The sequence below is a fragment of the Carlito syrichta genome, unplaced genomic scaffold (genome assembly GCF_000164805.1).
Source record: "Carlito syrichta isolate Samal-C Ts95f unplaced genomic scaffold, Tarsius_syrichta-2.0.1 Scaffold309408, whole genome shotgun sequence".
Classification (NCBI taxonomy): domain Eukaryota; kingdom Metazoa; phylum Chordata; class Mammalia; order Primates; family Tarsiidae; genus Carlito; species Carlito syrichta.
In genome coordinates, this window is record NW_007253504.1 from 1,201,355 (window position 1) to 1,219,406 (window position 18,052).

Here is an 18,052-nt window from a genome sequence, read left to right on the forward strand (position 1 = left end):
CCCCGACACCTGGTTTGTCCCGCTGCTGTGCCAACAAGCAGCGGGGGTGTCAGGAAGCCAGCTTTGCTGTCCCCATGTGCCTAAGGCTGTTGATGTTTTCCATTCGCAGACATGTTGCTGGATGACACTGGTGAATGCTCGGCTCGGAAGGAAGGAGGCAGGCATGTTAAGATAGTTGTCAGCTTTCAGGAGGAAATGAAGTGGAAGGAGGTTAGTTGTATCCCTTTCCCTGCTCGGCCTGTCCCTTCCCCAGGTAGAACTACCTAGCTTAGCGATGTCATCGTAAAGCCCGCCTCACCTGAGAGCCTGAGGTGACGTACTAACACATCTCGTAACTAACCATCATCCTCAGCAGCATTTGACACAACTAAAGCGAGCAGACAGCGTTTCCGTTTCTCTTGTGTTCAAAAGTATAATCAAGAATATTAAAAATCGTTCACATCGCACTTCCATGTAATTCACTAAATGCTAACATCCATCGGAAAGGGCTTTCTGAATTTTTACCGTGTCCCCAGAGCACTTTAGAGGCAGCTAGGCATACCTGGCACGTAAGATACAGAAACAAGCTGACCAGATTCAGCTGACCCAGAGCACCAGTTTCATCGGTCTGCAGAGGCTACTGACAAAGTAGACACTGAGAGGCGAGGTGGCCCCATCCTGGAGGGGAGCACACAGCTAGCTAACAGCGGAGCTGGTGGGGTATCTTGACTCCTGCTGCCAGAGACTATTTTGGGATAGGGACGGGGATTGACACTGACCGTCAATTAAAGCCCGGTGATGCTCTGAATGAACTCAAATAAATGGGAAAAGGCCTTATGAGTCACCATTTCAAGTTCCCTGGGGTTTTTTGTTTGTTATTTCTTAGCATTTTAGCCAATATGCTGTTGGGGTTTCAGACAGCTAGGGAATCCGCAGTGCCCACCAGAATAAGCGTCTGAAGCCAGAATGTTACCTGCCAGGGGATTCCACCTTGTGACTGACTTGGCTAGCCCAGGATTTGGGGACTTCCAGGGGTTTTAGCATCATCTAGCCGAGCAAGCTATGGTAAATCGCTCCATTTCCAAAATGTAGCTAGCAGAGTGATGGATTGTGAGGGCGACATTCATTCTGACAGCATGCTTATAGTAAATGCAAGTGCTATCTACCTGTGGACGCAATTCTTCCTAGTGCTCATTGAGATGGACAGATAGAGTTTACATGTCATAAACGTTTGAGTCACCTTCAGAAATTGTCTCATTCTGGATTGCCACAGCATCCAGGTAACCCTCACCCTAACTCTCCAGAGTCGGGGGGTTACTATCACCGTTTCACAACTGAGAAACCCAAGACCCAAGCATCACCGACTTGAGGCCCCGGGCGCATGGTGAGCTCAGATCGTCTCACCGCAAGACTGGTGCCCCGCTCCCTGCCAGTTGTGCTTAGCTGCCAGATGCTGCTGCCCTTGCCCCCGCCCCAACTGCTCTCCTAACTCTGCATCGCAACGAGCATGTCAGATATTTAAAACCTAACAGAATGGATTGTTCCATCAGGTTTTGTCTAATCATTCTGATCAGTTAGCCTCCGCTATGCACAGCCCTGTGGGCAGAGAGGCAAAGGTTATTTTTAGGGGTATCCTTCCTGGGATTTCCGAATTGAACCTGTTTTAACTTTTAATTAGAAGAAAAGCAGCACATTTTATTTAAAAAAAAAAAAAAGACGGAAGAAAAGTTAGAAACACATTCTGTCCTGAAGAAGTTTAAGATCTAGCAAGGAGACAAACCTGATGCACAAATTAGACAGAAATACCTAAGGCTAAATATAAGTGTAAAGCATATCATTTTATAAGTTGTACCGAAATCTCTGAAGCAATGTGAGCTCTGAGCCAGGTGGGGTTAATCACCGAAGGCTTCCTGGAAGAGGTGAGTTGGTAAGCAAGGTTTGGAAAGGGGGAGATGGCAGACAGGAATGGGGAGAGTATCCCAGGCAAGGACTGTATGAGGTACATAGCAGAAGGTTCTAGACTCCAAAGAGGCGATCCCCTCTTCCTGACCCATGGATTGGCGTTTCAGTTAAGATTTTAAAGCGGTTGCATTCCACCTAAGCTATGCCTGGTGTCGAAACAAATAGAACTTTTATTTCCCTCTCAAACCACTGGCGGAGTTCTGAGGCAGTCCGAGTGTCCTGCTGAACTCGGTCCAAAGAGACCCACCTGTTTTTCACCTGCGTAATTTCCTTGCCCTTAGGACTCCAGACCGCATGTCTTTCTTATTGGCTGCATTGGCGTTAGTGGCAAGACGAAGTGGGATGTGCTCGATGGGGTGGTTAGACGGCTGTTCAAAGTAAGTGTTTCCGGAAGGCAGCTATGCAGCACACCTGCGCAGGGCCTGGGCCCGGGAGGGAGAGGGAGGGGTGTGTCCCGAGCATGGCTGCTTCTCAGGCCTGTCTCCTCCTCTGCATCCTTCTGTTGCTAGAACTTGTTCCCTGGCCCTCAGGGGAATAGAAGGCCAGTGGTGAGTACAGACAGGTGGTCGGCCAGACTTTCCATCTGCCTTTTGTGGGGGTGGCCAGCTAGTCAGCATCACCTGAGCAATTATTTGATCCTTTCACAGTGAGTGGCTGATGTCCAAACCCTCTTTCCACCTTAGACGTGTGTCCTATTAAATGTAGTTTGGAGTATGTCCTCTGTGGCTGGGGCTTAGACATCAGATTTCTATCCTTCATTTTGGGGGAACTTGATCCGACTTGCCCAGCAGCCTGTGTCAACATTTCAGAGTCTCCAATTTGTGCCACAAGGGACATTAACGTCTGATCCATGGCCAGGATCAAGGATGGTGGCACACTTATTTCTCTGTTCTTTCTAATCACATCAATAGATTGGGCATTTGCCACAAGAGAAAAAACTAAGGATTACCGAGGTGAACCTTGGGACACAGGGTGGCCCGAACAAAGCTTTTGGCACATTTTTCTGATGAAAATAAGTCAGTAGCCAGAAGTGCTTATTAATCAAATCCCCTAAGTAGTAATAATAGCCCACAGTTTTCTGTGCCAGAGACCATGCTAAGCCTCTTATTCTCCCAGTTAAAGGTGAGGAAAGAGGCTTAGTTTGGACCGTGGATCGAGAACTAAACCATGTTGGCCTAGTTGAGCTGGTCTGACTGCAAAACCTGGTTTAACTAGTATACCATAGGCTCTTCCTAACATCTCATTCCAGGTGCTACATACAGAGAAAATTCTGAGTTTTGGCCAAAGATCGTTGCCATCTTGGCAAGCCAGTCTGTAAAAATGTGGCAAGGCAATAGGTAAATGACTTAGGACAGACCAGTTCTCCTATCTAGGCCAAAGCCTTATGTCTACAGATGAACAGTTGGGATATCCTTGGATTAAAATGACAACAGTTTGGGCTGAAAAGAGCTACTGGGATGTGATAGTAAGTGAGGAAATGAGACCATTCAAGTTCTGTTATGGGAATTCCTACCTGTGTCAGCATGTGGCCACCACAGAGCCCACAGACCTCAGTTCCACATTCACTGACCCAAAACCTTGGGCAATCCTCCTAAGAGAGAATATTTTCCAAATTAAAAACATTCTTTTTTTTCTCAAAGAGCTGGAGCTGATTTTTTTCTAGCAGTCCTGCAATTTGTTCCTTTTGTCATTCAGTATAATCTTTGAGCCAAAAGAAGAGGATGGTAGAGAGATTTCCTGCCAGAACTGCGTTTTTGTGAATTTTCCAGCACCTGACGTCTTCAGGACTTCAATGGAACTTAGGAAAAGCGGTTTAGCTTTTCCGTGCTTGGTTCACTCCAGACTAAACGTTCATGATCTTGCTAGGAGTTTGGGGTTTTTTTCCCCTTTCCTAACCAAATAAATTTGTATTTTAGGAGGCCCATAATACTAGGGCATTATCCTTGAGAGGGCCAGCCCTTCCCCCCATTCTGCAGTTCAAGTTCAACTTAGCCATCATCTGAGAAAGAAGAGCAGATGACCATAAATCACCCTGTGAAAGCATGAGTCATAGGCAGGGCTTAGCCATGTCTTTGATAGGGTCTTTATTTTTAATTTTTTCCAGGAATACATCATCCACGTGGACCCAGTAAGCCAGCTAGGGCTGAATTCAGACAGCGTTCTGGGTTACAGCATTGGGGAAATTAAACGCGGCAACACTTCCGAAACCCCCGAGCTGCTTCCCTGCGGCTATCTGGTCGGAGAGAACACGACCATCTCGGTGACTGTCAAAGGTAATGTGACTGGCTGCCGTGGCCAATGCTTTCAGGAATTGCAGTTGTTCTGTGACTTGGCGTAGGCAGTTGCAGCCGCAGTTTTGTTTGTGCATGTGTGTGTGGGCTGCTTTTGTGTTTCCTTTCACCACAGCTACTCTGACCTCAGCAAGTTGGACGGTCTTGGGCTTTTTCAACCAACTTTGGAAACAAATCGTTTTAGTTTATTGCTGCAATTACATAACAAAAGCTCCCATTAGACTTATGACTCTGAGATGATGAAATCTTAATGACCCTGTTGAAATGGGGCTTTACCGATACCAATGAATTACTCTTGCCAGCGAACCTTGGACACGGTCCCATTCTGCAGATGGGGAAACCACGACTTGCTGGAAGTTAAAGGGGAGTTACTCTGAGCATCATGATGAAACCGCTGAGGCAGCTGCCCACACATGATGCTGCCAGGACTTCCGGTTGCCTCATTCCCCAGAGATGTGAAGCCCCAGGCCAGAGTCTTCTTGGAGCTCAAGGCCCAGAAAGTTCTCTGTGGGGGAAACAAAAGTTTCAGGGCCAAATAAATCTGAGGAACGTTATTATTTGGGTTTGGGGGCCAGGAGACAGATGTGCACTGGTACACGAAGGCTTCTGTCCTTTACTGTCCTAACTCCCGCTGTCAAAAAGGCTGTTTAATCCAATCTGTTCCAAATTTATTTGACTGCAAAACCCCACCATTTCCTATATGTTGTGAACCCCCTGATTCACAGACTTATATGGTTACGGGGCTAGGTTCATTCTTTGTGTTGTCCTGTTTCTCACTTCCCTGAAAGACACTGATCTTGACTGCAGGTTTTAGCAGTGTAATCTTGTCGTTGTTTGATGCAAATTCTATTCCCTGGTTGGTAGGGTATCCACAAGCATCCCAACACTTGCCATCAGCAAGAATTAAGTTCTTGCTGCATTACTACTGACTTTTGAAGCTGCAAAAAAGAAAAAATCGGCCGGGCTCGGTGGCTCGGCCTGTAATCTCAGTACTTTGGGAGGCTGAGGTGAGTGGATTGCCTGAGCCTGTGGGTTTGAGACCCACCTGGGCAACTTGCGAGACCTCGTCTCTACTATAAACCAAAAATTAGCTGGGCGTGGTAGTGCGTGCCTGTAATTCTGGCTACTTGGAAGGCTGAAGTGGAAGGATCGCTAGAGCCCAGCAGGTCGAGGCTGTGGTGGCCAGGAGCATGCCACTGCATTCCAGTCTGGGCGACAGAGTGAGACTCCAACTCAAAAAAAAAGAAAAAAAAAATCTCTTACAGGTGGCAAGTGGTCCATACTACTCCAGCCCCACAAAATCTTTTCCTGCTGGCAAGTGCAGTTTCACAATTGTGCCCTTGGATGACAAGGAGCAGAAACCAACTCAGAAGTATCTGTAGCAAAAAAGGAAACTTATGAGCTCATACGCCATGGGCAAGCCAGGCGTATGCTTTAGGCACAGCTGGATCCAGGTGCTCAGACAGTGCCCTCAGGACCAGGCCTGCCTCAGCTTTGCCCATCACGGCTGCGCTTATTTATTGATCGCTCTGCACATGTTGATGAAGTGACCCCTGGTAGTCCTGATTCATTTTTCCAGCTTAGGAAACTGAAGGAAAGAGACCTTTCTGAAAAAGTGTGACAGAAGATTCCTAGGGGTGACTCTGGCCCACTCTGAGTCAAACGCCCATCACGGAATCAGTCATGTGATCAGCGAGAGGATTTGGTCAAGCCTGGGCACAAGCCTGCCCCTTTGGGTGGGTGGAGGGGCTGGATGGGTTCCACTTGAAACACAGGGAAGGAGCTCTCCAGGACAAAGAAGAGTTCTTTTTTTATTTTGAGTCAGAGATTCACTCTGTCACCCAGGCTGGAATGTAGTGGCATGCTCACAACCACTACATCCTCGACTTGCTGGGTTCAGGTGATCCTTCCACCTCAGCCTCCCAAGTGACTGAGAGACTACAGGCATGTGTTACCAAGCCTGACTAAGTTTTTTTTTTTTTTCTGGGGGGGGGGATTTATTGTAGAGACAAAGTCTCGCCAAGTTGCCTAGGTTGGTCTCGAACCCCTGGACTCAGGTAGTTCTCTTGCCTCGACCTCCCAAAGTGCTGGGATTACAGGCTTGAGCTCCTGCATCTGGCCCCAGAAGAGTTTTTAAAGGGCATACAGGAAGGGGTGCCAGGCACACCAGTATAACTGTCCATGACGGGAAGCCTTTAAAGAGAGCCTTTTACGTCCTGGGCTCGAGTTGCACTCTACTCATGCTGCCAAGCATGTGTTGATCACGTGGTCATTTTACAGGCAGACACTACAAAGCTCTGAAAGATGAAAGGAAGACCTGAGATCAGACCAAACCTCTGTAGAAACAGTGACATGATATCTTTCTCTCCCTCCACAGAGTCTGATCCATCACTGCTCTCAGCACATATCTTTTAGCATCCCAAGGGATCAGCTTGGGTTTATTTTTCAGCAATGCCTGACTCTTCTCTTTTCCTATAGTGCTAAAAACTTATCCCTTCAAGGCACTAAAAACCACCCGAGGATTTGAGCTTAAAGATTTTCCTGCATTGGAATGATTCACTTAGAGGTGCCAGGGAAAGGGGATGTGACTTTGCATGTTCTGGAGTGAATTCTATCAGCAGAATAATCACTCCCTGGGAGGTTTAACAGCCAAAGACTGAAACAGCAGCATATATGCAGAGAAGAGTTTTAGTGGGTTTTTTCCCTATGTTTATCATTATTATTGTTGTTATTTAGACTACCATGTTCCATACTTTGCGTTGAAGTTTGAGCCAGTGTAGGCTACATTGAGCTCAGTAGCGGGAAAATCTTTAGCCTGTCCAACAGATAAGGCATTTGGGGACTGTCATCACCGTCATTCTGGAGCAGTCACTGCATTTAGGGGCTATGCTTGGTTAGGAAAAGATGAGAAACAAGCATATAACTGCACGGAGATGGGGGATCTTTTGGCATGAATGATTATGTGGAAGAAATGCTCTAATAACACAATGAGTATCCTTTGGTTCACTTCTTACACACTGTGTTCTTGGGAGTTTTTAAGCAGAATTACCTTAGGTTCTAGACAGCTAACCATGGATGGATCTTCTCTCGGAGACGGTGTCAAGACAAGAGCTATTGTAAAGCCAGCAGTCCTGATTCATGAAGGTGTCCTAAGGAGGAAAGGAGGAGGAAAAGTTTCTGCTTGGCGTTGTTGAGGCTCCGAGCTCCCAGTTTGCAGCATTTCGAGTTGGGTCTGCCAGGATCCACATTCTAGAATCAAATGACCCCATCCCACTCTTTTCTTCATTTAAAGATAAAGCACTGGGACCCTGGAGGCTCACCTCTGTGCACAGGGCAGGGGCACCTGACATGCGGGAGAGGGCAGAGAGAAGGGGAAACCCTGGGGTTGTGACAGACACGGGCAGCCAAGACTCCGGTTTGGCCCTGGCAGACACCACAGGTATGGTAAATCCAGACAAGCAAGCAGAGCCCAGAGCCTTAGGGATTCTGCAGGGGACAGGTGAGGACTGACAGCCCAAAATTATAATGGTGCATCCGAATCTGGGAAAGTCGGCCCAGACAGGAGCCAGGTGACTTCCTGGAGCAGCAGCTTGCTCCCAGCCTTGGCACACCTGGGTGGGCTGAGGTCTCTGGTGAGTGGGCTGCTGAGGAAAGGTATATAACCTCAGGCCATGGCGGTCCTAGTCAGGCTGAGGAAAGGTATATAACCTCAGGCCATGGCGGTCCTAGTCAGGCAGGCACCCAGAGAGCTACCTTTTCTATAGGGCTTCTAACCCTTCCCGTCTCTCTGAAATGCAGGGCTCGCGGAAAACAGCCTGGACTCGCTGGTGTTCGAGTCTTTGATCCCCAAGCCCATCCTGCAGCGCTACGTGTCCCTGCTGATAGAACACCGGCGGATCATTCTCTCCGGCCCCAGTGGCACTGGGAAAACCTACCTGGCCAACCGACTGTCAGAGTACCTGGTGCTTCGAGAGGGACGGGAGTTGACAGATGGGGTTATTGCCACCTTCAATGTAGACCATAAGTCCAGCAAGGTGAGGAGGTCGTTCTGAGCCTGCTGCACTTCTGGCCCTTTCAGAGCTGATGATACCACCACCATCCTGATGAGAAGGCAGCATTTCCTATTGGCTCTTGTTCAGTGGCTCTAGAAAGCTGAGCAAGGATGTCAGGATGGTGTTGGTAGAAAGGAAACCTCACTCACACTCTCCCAGCAAGGAGTTCCATCTGTGGCTAACCCTCTCAAGTTTATTTATGATACTTAGTGCCAGTGGTTCTTTAAAATCATCCCAGATATATCCATTTCAGTTTACCAGGAAGTTATTATGTGTCCACTAGGTGGTATTGTTTTTCCAAAATAAAATCTTTTGTGGAACAACTATAACACCAATAACAAAAGTAATGGTAATAACAACAGTGACAGGAGCTCACATGTATGGACTGCTTGCCCAGGAAAAGCAAACTGGCTTTGTCAACAGCAGTACCTTCAAGGGAGTAGTTGTCACTATGCCCATTTTGCCGAGGAGGAAGCAGAGACTTGGGGTAGATTGGTCCTGTGCCTAACACCCCTCCTATGGTACTAAGTAGCAGAACTGAAGTTCAAGTTGAAGCCTTGAACTCTCAAGCCCTGTGGTCAGCACATGGATCGGAGATCCTGTGTCACAGTGAGCAGTGGAAACCTGTTTGGGTTGGAGTCTGACTTGATCCCAGCTGAAGGCTGGAAGGTGTTTTCTTAGACCCGTTCATGCAGTGAGAGTTGATAGGTAATTCACTCCTGCTGACCCTGTGCAAGGGGGCCAGAGAATCAAAGGGGGATTGGAAATGGCCCCTTCCCATGAGAGTTACCAGGTGTGCCCGAAGGTGCCGACTCCTGGCTCTCACTCCTTGATAATCTGGTTCGGTGGGTTGTGTAGGGCTGGGACTCTGTACCACCCTCCAGTCCCCTCAGTTATTTTGCTATAAGAACAGGACAAGAGAAAGATGCTCAGAGCCCCTCTGTTGAGAGCCTTCGAGTTAGAGAGGGCACCCTCTCCTGGGCCCAGTGAGTAAAGACTTCCCAGGCACGGAGCTGTGGGTGGAGTGCAGGCTAGATTCTGGCCCCTGTTCCCTCTCCCCTTGGCAGGGCACCCTCACACAGGACACAGCCCACCACTGTATACCACAGACCCACATAGGGGAGGGAGGACGCAGCCTGCCAGCTGTATACCGCAGGCCCGCGTAGGGATAGGAGGATACAGCCTGTTAGCTGTATACTGCCAGTCTGCATAGGGAAGGGAGGACACAGCCTTCCAACTGTATACCATAGGCTATGTAGGGGAGGGAGGACTCTGAGGCCCAAGGAGCCAGGAGCTCTGTCCCTTTCAGGCGCCTGGGACCAGAGACCTGGGTGAAGAGGTACTAAAAGAACTAGTAACATTAAAACTTGGGCTTTTTCTCTTTGCAACAAGCTGTTTTCTGACTTTAAAAGGAGGCCCAGTGTGGGCATGTGCTTGCAGGAGTTGGAGGAAATGTCACCCTCAAGCCAGCAGGCTAGTACCCGGGACAGCCTGTAGACACACACCAGGGTGGACCCCCAAGTCTGATTCATCCCCACCGCTGACCCCCGTGCGCTCAGGCCAGTCACTAAATGTTGGCGAACCTCAGCTTCTCCATCTGTAAAATGGGAGTACTCACAGGACCCACCTCTTAGAGTTATTGAGGAGCTACAAAAGTTCCTGTGGGCCAGGCTCTTGGAGCCCTGCCTGGATCTAAATGCCGCCAGCTTGTCGCTGTGATGGCAATAGCATCAGGTGGCCATTCCGGGCTCTCTGGCAGATCCTCGCCCTCCGTTGCAACCTGGTTCCCTATTGTGCCCTTTTGTTCCTCTTCTTTTTTTTTTGATGTGTATCCCTTGCCCCAGGCACTGATGACCACTCACCGGTCCTGGGTGAGGCCCAGGCCTCACCTGTTCTTCAAGGTTAAGTTCAAAGCCTGCCCTTTCACAAGACTTTCCTGTGTTTCCCTAGTGCACATAGACCTGTCTCTCTCTTAAGGTGTATTTGGCTCTTCTGCTGGTTTGACTTATCGAGGGCTTCTGTGTTTGTAGCTCTCAGGCAGCTACTGAGATGGTACCAAGATTTGTAAGACACCCGCCTTCAGTGGCCTCCTGGGAGGCCGGCATAGTAAGAAATGGCAAGAAAGGTGACATTTCTGGAGGAATAAAAAGCATGCCTGTGTGGCTGTGGTGCTGTGCTCTTGTCCTGGCCTCGCGGGGGTTCAGTTACCTAGCAGATGCCAGAAGGCGGGACTAGAGCCTCACTCATGCTTTGACCACCCCATGTCCCCATGCCCCAGGCCAGTGCCCCGTAAGAGACGGGCCCTCAGAACATGTTCACAGCATGGTGTCGTGAAGGTCTTGAAGGCCTCTCTGCCCGTGCTGGCCTGGGTGGAGCAAAGGCTTGAGCAAGTGTGTCCTCCCTGGGGCGGCTTCACCAATGGGTCCCCCTTCCTGGCTGTCCTAGGAGTTGCGCCAGTACCTGTCCAACCTCGCCGATCAGTGCAATAGCGAGAACAACGCCGTAGACATGCCCCTGGTCATTATCCTGGACAACCTGCACCACGTGAGCTCTCTGGGCGAGATCTTCAACGGACTGCTGAACTGCAAGTACCATAAATGGTAAAGGCCTGTGGGACCTCACAGCTCCGGGAGGGTGCCGCGCCCTGGGAAGCCATGTGCGTGCATCGGCAGGGAGGGATGGGCGACTGGACACCTGCCCCCCGCACACACATTCTCTGGCCTGTCTTGGCCTCACGACTATCTCTTCTTCATTTCTCCACAGCCCGTACATAATCGGCACCATGAACCAGGCTACCTCTTCCACACCCAACCTGCAGCTTCATCACAACTTCAGGTACGTTCACCTTCCCTCGTCAGTTAGATGACGGATCACGCAGAAGGAAAGCAAGAGAGGGTGCGTAGCAAGACCTCAGTCACGTGTCTGTCATATGCTGGCTATCGTGTCAAGCCTTTTCCCAGCTTAATGCCTTTCTCCGTTCAGCCTCAAGTAGTTACATTTATCACTCTCAGTTTATAAATGGGGAAACTGAGGCTTAGGGACTTAAGTGACTTGTGAGGTGTCACACGGCTGGTCAGTCCAGACCAGCCCTGCCCACCCAAAGCACTGGATTTTATTCTGCAGGCGATGGTGAGCCACTGATGGACTTTAAGGCCGAGAGTTCAGGGTCAGATGTACATTGTAGAATGCCCACTCTGGCTATCCTGGTGCAGAGGGCGCCCACAGAGCCCGAGCTGCAGGTGGGCGTGCACATCCCCCATCACTGCTCATGACACTTAAAACCAGGTCTCTGTGACTCTGATTCCTGCTGTAGCGGGGTCATGGAGGCAGCTCTGGGCAGGGGCTGCAAGCTCCCTTGCTGCCGCTGCAAGGTACCTGTGAATATGAGCCATGACAGCTCTCACTTTATAAGTTTTACAAGTAACTGGGTCGAGGGACCTTCAAATTCCAGCAGATATAAATCCCTGCTCGCTGGTCCCCACTCTCACCCCCACTGCCTCAACACCTCGTTGGTGTGAGGACTGCTTACCTCTTGCAAGCTAAGTGGTGTGGCTGATGACTTTGACATTGCTAAACACCCTTTGCCCTGCCCTGAGTCCAGCTGACTCTGCCTCTCCTTCCTGGGCCCGGGGCTGGGACCCCGCCTCGTTTTCACTGACCACAGTGCAGCACCTCTGATGGACCTATCCAAGGTGGATCTGAATGTGATTGTCAGAGAAACCTCGACACTTCGGGCCCACTGAGAACACAGCTCACCTCCGTACTTAGGCTGTCCCGGCACCACCATGCATTCTCCTGAAATCCCTGAGTCCGGCCTCCTCCTCTTCCCCACCCCCGTCACTGCCCCATCATCACCCAGTTCACCATTGCCATGGTTTCCTGGCCAGCATGCCCGCCTGCAGCTCGGCCCATGCAGGCGTCCTCTGCACCAGGGCAGCCAGATTGGGCATTCTAGAGTGTTCATCCGACCCTGAACTCTTGGGCTTAAAGTCCATCAGTGGCTCCCCATCGCCTGCAGAATGAAATCCAGGACCTTGGGTGGGCAGGGCAGGTATGGGCCCTGCTTACATCAAACTCCAGCTGTCTCCCTATGTCCTTTCCCCGAGTGTCCCCGCCGTTTCCCAGACTTTTGCAAAGGCTGCAGCATCACCCGCCCCCACCCTGCACCCACTCCTTTCCTTCTGTTGCTGCCTCTCATCCATCCAGTCTCAGCCTAGACTCTCCCTCCTCCGAGGAGCCTTCCATGATTTCCTTAGGCTTCATCGTGTCTTATTTCAATTTGTTTGTCTGTCTCCTGCACCAGCTGTGAGCTTCTGGGGAACAGAACTGCATCTTAGCCATTGTTGTAGCTCCATAGTCCAGCACAGAACCTGATACCAGGCACACAGGTGGTTTGTCTCAATGGTTAGAGCTCAGACCCTGTAGCCAGACTGTCTTGGTTCTAACCTTAGCTCTTCTATTAAACTAGCTGTTTGATCCTGTACTAGTTACATTGCCTGTCTGTGCCTCAGCGTTTCTGTGTGTAAAATGGGGATGATGATGTCAATCTTGTGGGGTTGCCATGAGGAACTGTGAGTTAATACATATGGACACTGGGCGCAGTAGCTCACACCTGTAATCCTAGCATTTTGGGAGGCCAAAGCGGGAAGATTGCTTGAGCTCAGGAATTGAAGACCAGCCTGGACAACATATCAGCCTTTATCTCTACAGAAAATTTTTAAAAAATTAGCCGGGCATGGTGGCATGCACCTATAGTCCCAGCTACTCTGGAGGCTGAGGAAGAAGGATTGCCCGAACCCAGGAGGTTGAGGCTGCAGTGAACTGTTATTGTACCACTGCACTCTAGCCTGGGGAGCAAAGTGAGACCCCAGCTTAAAAATATATATACAGAGGGTGCCAAAAAAAGTATATACATTTTAAGAAAGAAAAAAAACCTGTATTAAAATTGTCATACTCAATATCAATATATACCAATAACAAAAGAGGACTATAAGCCACGTTTGACTTCTGCAATTACAAGAGGTGCTCAAAGAGGTCACCATCAGCATCCAGACACTTCCGATTATGGCACACTTAAAGTAACACATAGATAACATTGCTTAAAATGTGTATACATTCTGGGGGCACCCCGCTGTGTACCCTATATGGATGATGTTTAGAGCTGTGTGTGGTACGTAGCAAGTCTTATTTCCCTGTTAGTATCTATGCCTACTCTTTCTGTTACGCTTTGGTCCTTGAGGTCAGCCATCGTTTTTTTCACCATCATCTTGAAAAGCGTCTCCGGCTTCCCCCAGGTGGGTGCTTTGTGCCAACCACACGGAGCCTGTGAAGGGGTTCCTCGGCCGGTTCCTGAGGAGGAAGCTCATGGAAACGGAGATAAGCGGGAGAGTGAGGAACATGGAGCTGGTGAAAATCATCGACTGGATTCCAAAGGTCTGGCACCATCTCAACCGCTTCCTGGAGGCGCACAGCTCCTCGGACGTCACCATCGGTAGGAGGGAGGCCGCAGGAGAGGGCGGGTGGGTGGAGTGGCACTCCTGGAACATTGGCAGCCCCAGACAGTGGTCCTCTGGGCCCTGGCCAGGACAGCACGTTGCAGACACAGTCACTTGGGCACTGGACTGTCCATGGAGACAGAGAAGGGGACAGAGGGAGAGTCGCAGACCAGGCAGGCCCCTGACTGCTACTGTCTGCAGAAGAGAGATGTATCCAGTTGTGTCCAGCCCGGGCTGATGCACAGTGCCAGCTCACCAAAGAGCCCCGCCACAAGGTCCGCCCAACTGAAGCTACCTTTTGGGATTGGCTTTGCTTTAAAAATAAAGTGTGGACCGGACACGGTGGCTCAGCCTGTAATCCCAGAACTTTGGGAAGCTGAGGCGAGAGGATTGCCTGAGCCCAGGGGTTTGAGACCAGTTTGGACAATTTGGTGAGACCTCGTCTGTACAATAAATCACAAAATTTAGCCAGGCATAGTGGTGTGCATCTGTAGTTCCTGTTACTTAGAAGGCTGAGGCAGAAGGATCACCTAAGCCCAGCAGGTAGGTTGAGGCTGTGGTGGCCATGAGTGTGCCACTGCACTCCAGCTTGGTCAACAGAGTGAGACTCCAACTCAAAAAAATAAAAAAATAAAAGATAAAAATAAAGTGTGGCCAGGTATGGTGGCTCACGCTTGTAATCCCAGCACTTTGGGAGGCCAAGGTGGGAGGATTGCTTGAGCCCAGGAGTACAAGACCAGTCTGGGCAACATAGTGAGATCTCATTTTCACAAAAAAAAAAAATTTGCAAAACTTAGCCAGGCATGGTGTTGTGCACCTATAGTCCCAGCTACTTGGGAGACTGAGGTGGAGGATCGCTTGAGCCCAGGACATTGAGACTATGGTAAGCCAGGATGGTGCCACTGCACTCCAGTCTGGGTGACAGAGTGAGACCCTATCTCCAAATAAAATAAAATTTAAAGAGCATTTCTGAAGGTTAGGGATCTGGAGCAGAAAAAAAGTGATCGCCACCCCACCATCCTCACACAATAACCATAACTCGAGCTGATTCCTCTGTCCTTGTCCATATATGTATGCTCTATGTGACTGTAATCATGGCACACACAGTATGTTCCTTTTCACTTAACACTGTCTTGTGAGCATTCTGTGTTGCTGCTCAGTTTCTAAAATTTTTATTTTTTTTGAGCTGGAGTCTGACTCTGTCGCCCAGACTGGAGTGCATTGGCCGCTCCCGGCCACTGTAGCCTTGACCTGCTGGGCTCCAGCGATCCTTCCGCCTCAGCCTTCCGAATAGCTGATATTACAGGCACGCGCTACCATGTCCGGCTGATTTTTTAATTTTATTGTAGAGATGAGGTCTCGCCAAGTTGTCCAGGTGGGTCTTGAACCCGTGGGCTCAGGCAATCCACTCACCTCAGCCTCCCGAAGCGCGGGATTACAGACTGAGCCACCGAGTCTGGCTTCTAAAATTTTTAAAGACTACAAAATAATCAATACGGGTGTACCCTCATGCCCTCATGAGCTTAGCCATTTCTCTTGGACATGTAGCAGTGTGCTTCCATTGTCAAAAACAGAGTGTTCCTTCTCTCTTTCCTCTTTCTCTTCTTTCTGTCTCTCGCTCCCTTTCCTTCTTCTTCCTCCTTCCCTTTCTCTCTCTTCCTTCCCTTCTCTATCTCTCTTCTTCTCTCTCTTTTTTCTTCCTTTCTCTCCCCTCCCCATCCTTTCTCTTCCCTTTCCTGCTTTCTCTCTCCATCTCTCTCTTTTTCTCTCTTTCTTCTCCCCCCTTTCCCTCTCTCTCCTCTCTCTAAAGTTAAAAGTAAACGGTTATCAATACCACAGTGGGCACCTTCTCCATAGTGCCTTTCCTCTCTCTCTCTGATGATTTCTCCAAGGAGAGAGCCTCTGGCAGAATCAGAGGTCACATTGTCCTGCTCTGTGCCATCCAGGCCTGGGGTGTCTGCATTCAAGCCTGCATAGCTCAGGCTATGAAGGCACTCCTTAAGGGGTGCCCGTCCCAGGACTCCTCCTGACACCCACCCCCACCACATGCAGCTCTAATGTGTCTCTCCGTGGTCTGCAGGGCCCCGGCTCTTCCTGTCCTGCCCCATCGACGTGGACGGCTCAAGGGTGTGGTTCACTGACTTGTGGAACTATTCCATCACCCCCTACCTCCTGGAAGCCGTCAGGGAGGGACTCCAGGTAAGCAGCACACACCTACTGGCTCCCGCCACATCAAGCGGGCCTGTTCTGGGACAGATGAGTTGTCTCGATCCCCTCTGGGAGTCTGACTGACATGAGGTGGCAGCTCCCCACTTGTGAAGTCATTGGTCCAGCAGAGAGTAGGGACACTTGACCCTGCCACTTAGGAGCTGTGTAACCCCAGGCAAGTCATGTAACCTCTCTGTGCCTCAGTGTCCACATTGATATTCTGCCGCAAGGAATTGTGACGAGGATGAAATGAAATCATGTCCGTGAAGTGCTCAAGAAGTGGGGCTGTGCGTGTGGGCAGCACTTCACAGTTTGCAGAGCATTCTCTCGTCTACTATTTGATTTAAGCCCTGGGTTTTTGGTTTTGGTTTTTGGTTTTTTGGTCGCCATTTTTCAAGAGAGAAAAATTAGGCTCAAGGGGAATAAGAGATGTGCCCGAGGTTATGACAGTGAGACCTGAAGGAGCTTGAGATTTGAATCCATGCTGGGGTCAGATGCCAGACTCTCAGCCCTCAGGTCTATGGCACTCACTCCCTGACCTCAGGACCCCTCATGGGTGACTTCGGGGCCCTCCTGCCCCGCAGCAGTTGGAAAGCACAGTGCTCCAATTCTTACTCAGTCCAGGGTTGAACTAACAGCTTCCCACTGATGTGGAGCTTGGGACAGTTATATTGTCAAGTCTGGAGGCAGCCTGAGGAACTCCATAGTTCCCAGCAGTCACCACACCACTGAATTATCCAGGAACTAGTTTTGCAGCTGGGTTTCCAAGGGCTTCTTCATTTCCTTGGTTCTGGGCAATGGGAGACACACAAGGCTGCCATAGGCCTGTGAGGGTGCAGGAGTGGTGTGTAGCCATGTGCATATGTGTGACAGCCCAAGTTCATGGCTGCATTCGTTGTTGGCCATCTCTCTACATTTGGCTGAGCCTGAGGAGCTGCTTTGTATTGAGGATGCCTAGCAGCAGTGATGCTCTTCAGAGGCATTTAGGTCAGGAAGAATGTGAAAAGGAAGCTATTGTGCCTCTTGTGACTGGCGTGTCATTGAACTGGCGCATGCACGCCAGGCATTCAAGCCAGCGTGTTGAAATACAGGTGTCTTGTGAAGGCGAGAGAGAAGTAAGAACTTAGGCAGTCTTTGGCCAGCCCGAGTCATTAGTTAGCCATCTTCTAGCGAATGTTGCTTTCATAAAGGAAGGTATGAACAATTTGAGGCCTTTGCAGTGGAATCTCTCTAGGTAGATAAAGTCGCTGACTGTGTAAATGGACCATAATGTAGTGTCTAATCACATGGGTTCGAGGTACTAACAGCCAGTCAGTCATTCTTATTCTGTGAGCCAGTGAAACCTCTTCCACTCGCTGAATCCTTGTACTCTGTCTCATTCCAGAAGCCTCTCTCCTCTGTTCTCAGTTGGTAGCATCAGGGAGCACGGTAACCCCAAACTGCTGAGAAGGGAATTGCAGGCATAAGGGGTGCACCATCTACCCTGATTTCACCTCACCTCTCACTTGCTCTTTGCTCCGACTGTGTCTTCCAGTGGGGTAGGGGGAGTGGTCTGAGGCACTTGAAGGAAGTCATGGGCTCTGCTGGATAAAGGCCTCCCCTGCCCAAGCAGGCACAGGAAGGGAGGCTGGGAGGGGAGGCCACCTGTGCTCCAGCCTTGGGCTGCACATCAGAGGCCCCTCGTGGGTCACCAGTCGTTGGCAGTGCCAAGGCCCTGCTCCTTTGGATCCACACCTGGACAAAGGTTTTCTGGGCGTGGCTGAAGGTAGGTTCAACTGGACACAAAAGGGTATCCCTTTCCATCCAGGAGAGTTGCTGGTGGAGCTGACCATAGAGGAACATTGGATCTCTCTCCCACCAACAACAAGTGAGGCCACAGGTTGAGAGGACGTGGGGGTGGCTGTGAGACTGTCCATCCGGGGCAGGGAACAGAGACAGGCTGTGATCTCGCGAGCTTCCCTAGTTCAGTGTGAGGCAGCAAAGGATAGGAAAAGCAAGCCCTCCGGCCGGGCTCAGTAACTCAGCCTGTAATCCTAGCACTTTGAGAGGCCGAGGTGAGTGGATT

At 50.0% G+C, this 18,052-nt stretch overlaps 1 protein-coding gene across 1 annotated transcript in view; it reads left to right on the forward strand.

The window, feature by feature from the left end:
* Positions 1-16,071, forward strand: part of LOC103269648 (neuron navigator 2) — a 411,491-nt gene extending 395,420 nt beyond the window's left edge. The window contains exons 30-37 of the mRNA XM_008067217.1: positions 110-210; positions 2,223-2,318; positions 4,046-4,214; positions 8,031-8,266; positions 10,730-10,884; positions 11,048-11,119; positions 13,579-13,775; positions 15,860-16,071. Coding sequence (XP_008065408.1) covers positions 110-210; positions 2,223-2,318; positions 4,046-4,214; positions 8,031-8,266; positions 10,730-10,884; positions 11,048-11,119; positions 13,579-13,775; positions 15,860-16,071 — 1,238 coding nt within the window. The remainder of the gene's footprint in view (positions 1-109; positions 211-2,222; positions 2,319-4,045; positions 4,215-8,030; positions 8,267-10,729; positions 10,885-11,047; positions 11,120-13,578; positions 13,776-15,859) is intronic.
* The last annotated feature ends 1,981 nt before the right edge of the window (positions 16,072-18,052 follow it).